Source organism: Malaya genurostris, chromosome 2 (assembly GCF_030247185.1).
Source record: "Malaya genurostris strain Urasoe2022 chromosome 2, Malgen_1.1, whole genome shotgun sequence".
NCBI lineage: Eukaryota > Metazoa > Arthropoda > Insecta > Diptera > Culicidae > Malaya > Malaya genurostris.
Window position 1 is genome coordinate 85,593,388 of NC_080571.1, and position 2,846 is coordinate 85,596,233.

General features: G+C 39.6%; 1 protein-coding gene across 1 annotated transcript; it reads left to right on the forward strand.

Moving 5' to 3' along the window:
• Nucleotides 1-1,383: 1,383 nt before the first annotated feature.
• Nucleotides 1,384-2,612, forward strand: LOC131433027 (eukaryotic translation initiation factor 3 subunit F). Its single transcript, XM_058599755.1, has 3 exons — nucleotides 1,384-1,590; nucleotides 1,676-1,822; nucleotides 1,877-2,612. The coding sequence occupies exons 1-3, from the start codon at nucleotides 1,467-1,469 to the stop codon at nucleotides 2,467-2,469; spliced, it is 864 nt and encodes a 287-aa protein (XP_058455738.1). The 5' UTR covers nucleotides 1,384-1,466; the 3' UTR covers nucleotides 2,470-2,612.
• Nucleotides 2,613-2,846: the final 234 nt, after the last annotated feature.

Genomic DNA, 2,846 nt, shown 5'->3' on the forward strand with positions numbered 1-2,846 from the left:
TAGAGTAATGTGCTACGTTCAAGTATCTGGGACGCTCTCGAGTCGTTTCAAGTCTCAGAGAGGGCTACGGCAAGGTTTTGGATTCTTTTGTCTCTTGTTCAATATTGCTTCGAAGAGCGCGGATCAACACGATCTTCCGAAAGTACGTACAGCTCTTTGGCTTCGCTGACGATGTTGATATTGTGACACGTAACTTTGAGAAGATTATGGAAAGAAACTTCGAGCTGATAGCCAAAGCTAGAGGTATCTGACTGGCTATAAAAAGATACAAATTAATAAAAAATGACATAAAACTCTCTGAAAGAATAAATTTAATACTTGCCAGCGGCCAACTACACTCAGTGGTTTCGTTTCAAGTGAGAATCTCTTGTTTTTGTTTACATTCCATATGTTGTTACCAAGGTTACTGGTAACTGTTTTTCAAAATCAATAACTTACCAACTTGTGTTGCCAGTTCCAACATTTTTTCAAGCAAGTCCGTTTTTACATTACCAGTTACTGAGGGGTAGTTAAATTTGCGATACAGTTTTGATAGTCGAGTCACAGACTAACAGACAGGACACTCAAATTAGATTCTTCAATCATTTTAACTGTCATTTCGAATATTCCTTTATTTGGGACAGTACTCACATGTGTCATGATGGCGCCACGTTACCCTATCAAAAACATCCTGTCTGTCATCTAGACTGTGTTTATTTTTTTCATTTACCAACAGAGTTGCCATTTATACAGAATTACCTGTAATGTATTGATATGTATTTGCATTTGTATGCGAATTTCATGCAGGATACAGATTTAATACATATTGCCAAAACTATATACAAAATTGTGCCTACCTCTCATCCTTCAACGCAATACAAAATCGAACCCGTTTAGTGGCAATATTTACTTGCTTCTGATCTGCCGCCACTTAATTTCGGGTGAAAATTATCAACACAATAAAAAATAGTCTAGATGAACAATGTTGAGAAAAATAAATGGTTACCTTCCAACATCGCTAAAAAGTTTAATATATTATTAACGTAATATAATAATTTACTGTGACGATTCATTTCCAAATATTATGATGAAATCAGGCATCCCTGCAAGCAGCTGATCGGTGTTGACAAACGCGGGGGAACCAACTAGTAAATTAACTTTTACATAACACAAGGGGTGTACCGATAGTAAATAGTTCGCGCAGTATAATATAGGTGGAACTAGTGCATCACGAAAAATTATTTTTTATAAGAATTTACTCATACTGTCATGTCTGTTAGTCTGTGGTCGAGTGGCAGGTCGTGTCGTCGGTTTTACTTTTAAAATGAGTACTTTTGTATTATCGTCTATACCCTCAGTAGATGGATTCTACTTGCTCGTTGAGTTTGACTCTGTTCTTTGAAATGTCATTTAGTTTGACTTGTTCGTCATCAGCCAGATTTCGGTGCTTTCGTCGGAGTATTCGAAGAATTTTGTGATTGAGAGAAATGTCCACGATAAATTTGCCATTAAATTTGACTGTACGCGTCCATCCGGTCGTGTTGTTCCAAATAGTGGATGCGTACGAGCGCCGAAATGCGGATTCACAACGAGTAATCGGAACACTGCTGGGTAAGTCTCGCATCCAAGGTGTTTAGGTGGCTCTTGTACATAACCTCTCGATGAACATGTAAAATATGTTGTTTTATCGTTGTAGGCTCTGTCGACAAAGGAGTAGTTGAGGTAACTAACTGCTTCTGTGTTCCACACAAAGAGCACGCTGATCAGGTCGAGGCGGAACTAGGCTATGCATCTGATTTGTATGACCTAAACCGGCGGGTAAATCCTTCGGAAAACATTGTCGGTAAGATCTTTGTGCATGAAAGGCGACAATCAGCTTACGATTTTTTTGTTCTAGGTTGGTGGGCTACTGGCCAGGAAGTGACCAATCACAGTTCAGTTATCCATGAGTATTATGCCCGCGAGTGCAACAACCCAATCCATTTGACGCTGGATACATCGTTAACCGGATTCCGAATGGGAATCAAAGCGTATGTCTGTGTTTCGCTTGGTGTTCCCGGTGGAAAAACCGGTTGCATGTTCACTCCTATCAATGTAGAAGTGACCAGCTACGAACCGGAAGTTGTGGGGCTTAAGCTATGTTCGAAGACGATTGGTGTTCAGTCGAATCCGGTACGTCCACGTACCGTGTCCCCGATGCTGGATTTAGCTCAAATTACTGAGGCTTCCGGAAAATTACTCACTCTTCTGGGGGAGGTGCTGAACTACGTAGAGGATGTGCTATCGGAAAAACAGCAACCGGATAACACCGTCGGGCGAGCTTTGCTAGATCTGATTCATTCAGTTCCAAACATGACAACAGATCAGTTTGCTCAGATGTTCAATTCCAACGTGAAAGATCTTTTGATGGTCGTTACTTTGTCGCAGCTAATTAAGACCCAATTACAGTTGAATGAAAAACTGACTAGTTTGACATCGTTCATCAATTAATAGCAAAGGGAAGATTTTAAAGGCACTCCACAGACGGTGAATGTTTAATTGTAAGAAAAGCTCATTTTGCATTTGGTCAGATTGGAAGGAAACGATAGGCTATTTGAGAATTGTACCGACAAATAAAAGAAGTTTTGACAGTACCCGATAGTTTTCTTTATCAAAAGTGTAATCAATAAAAGCATATGTTACGGACAAATACGTGCTCCACTACGCATACAAGTGAGGGTCGCGGAAAAAACAGCCTAATCCGATTTCATTTATGTAATTTTTCATTGTATTTGTAATGTTCTCTCAAAAAGAATAGGGTTTGGTTGGCTATCTGGTAGTTCAAGAGCCGAACCATAAAAAAACAGATATACAGGCTTGCATATGAA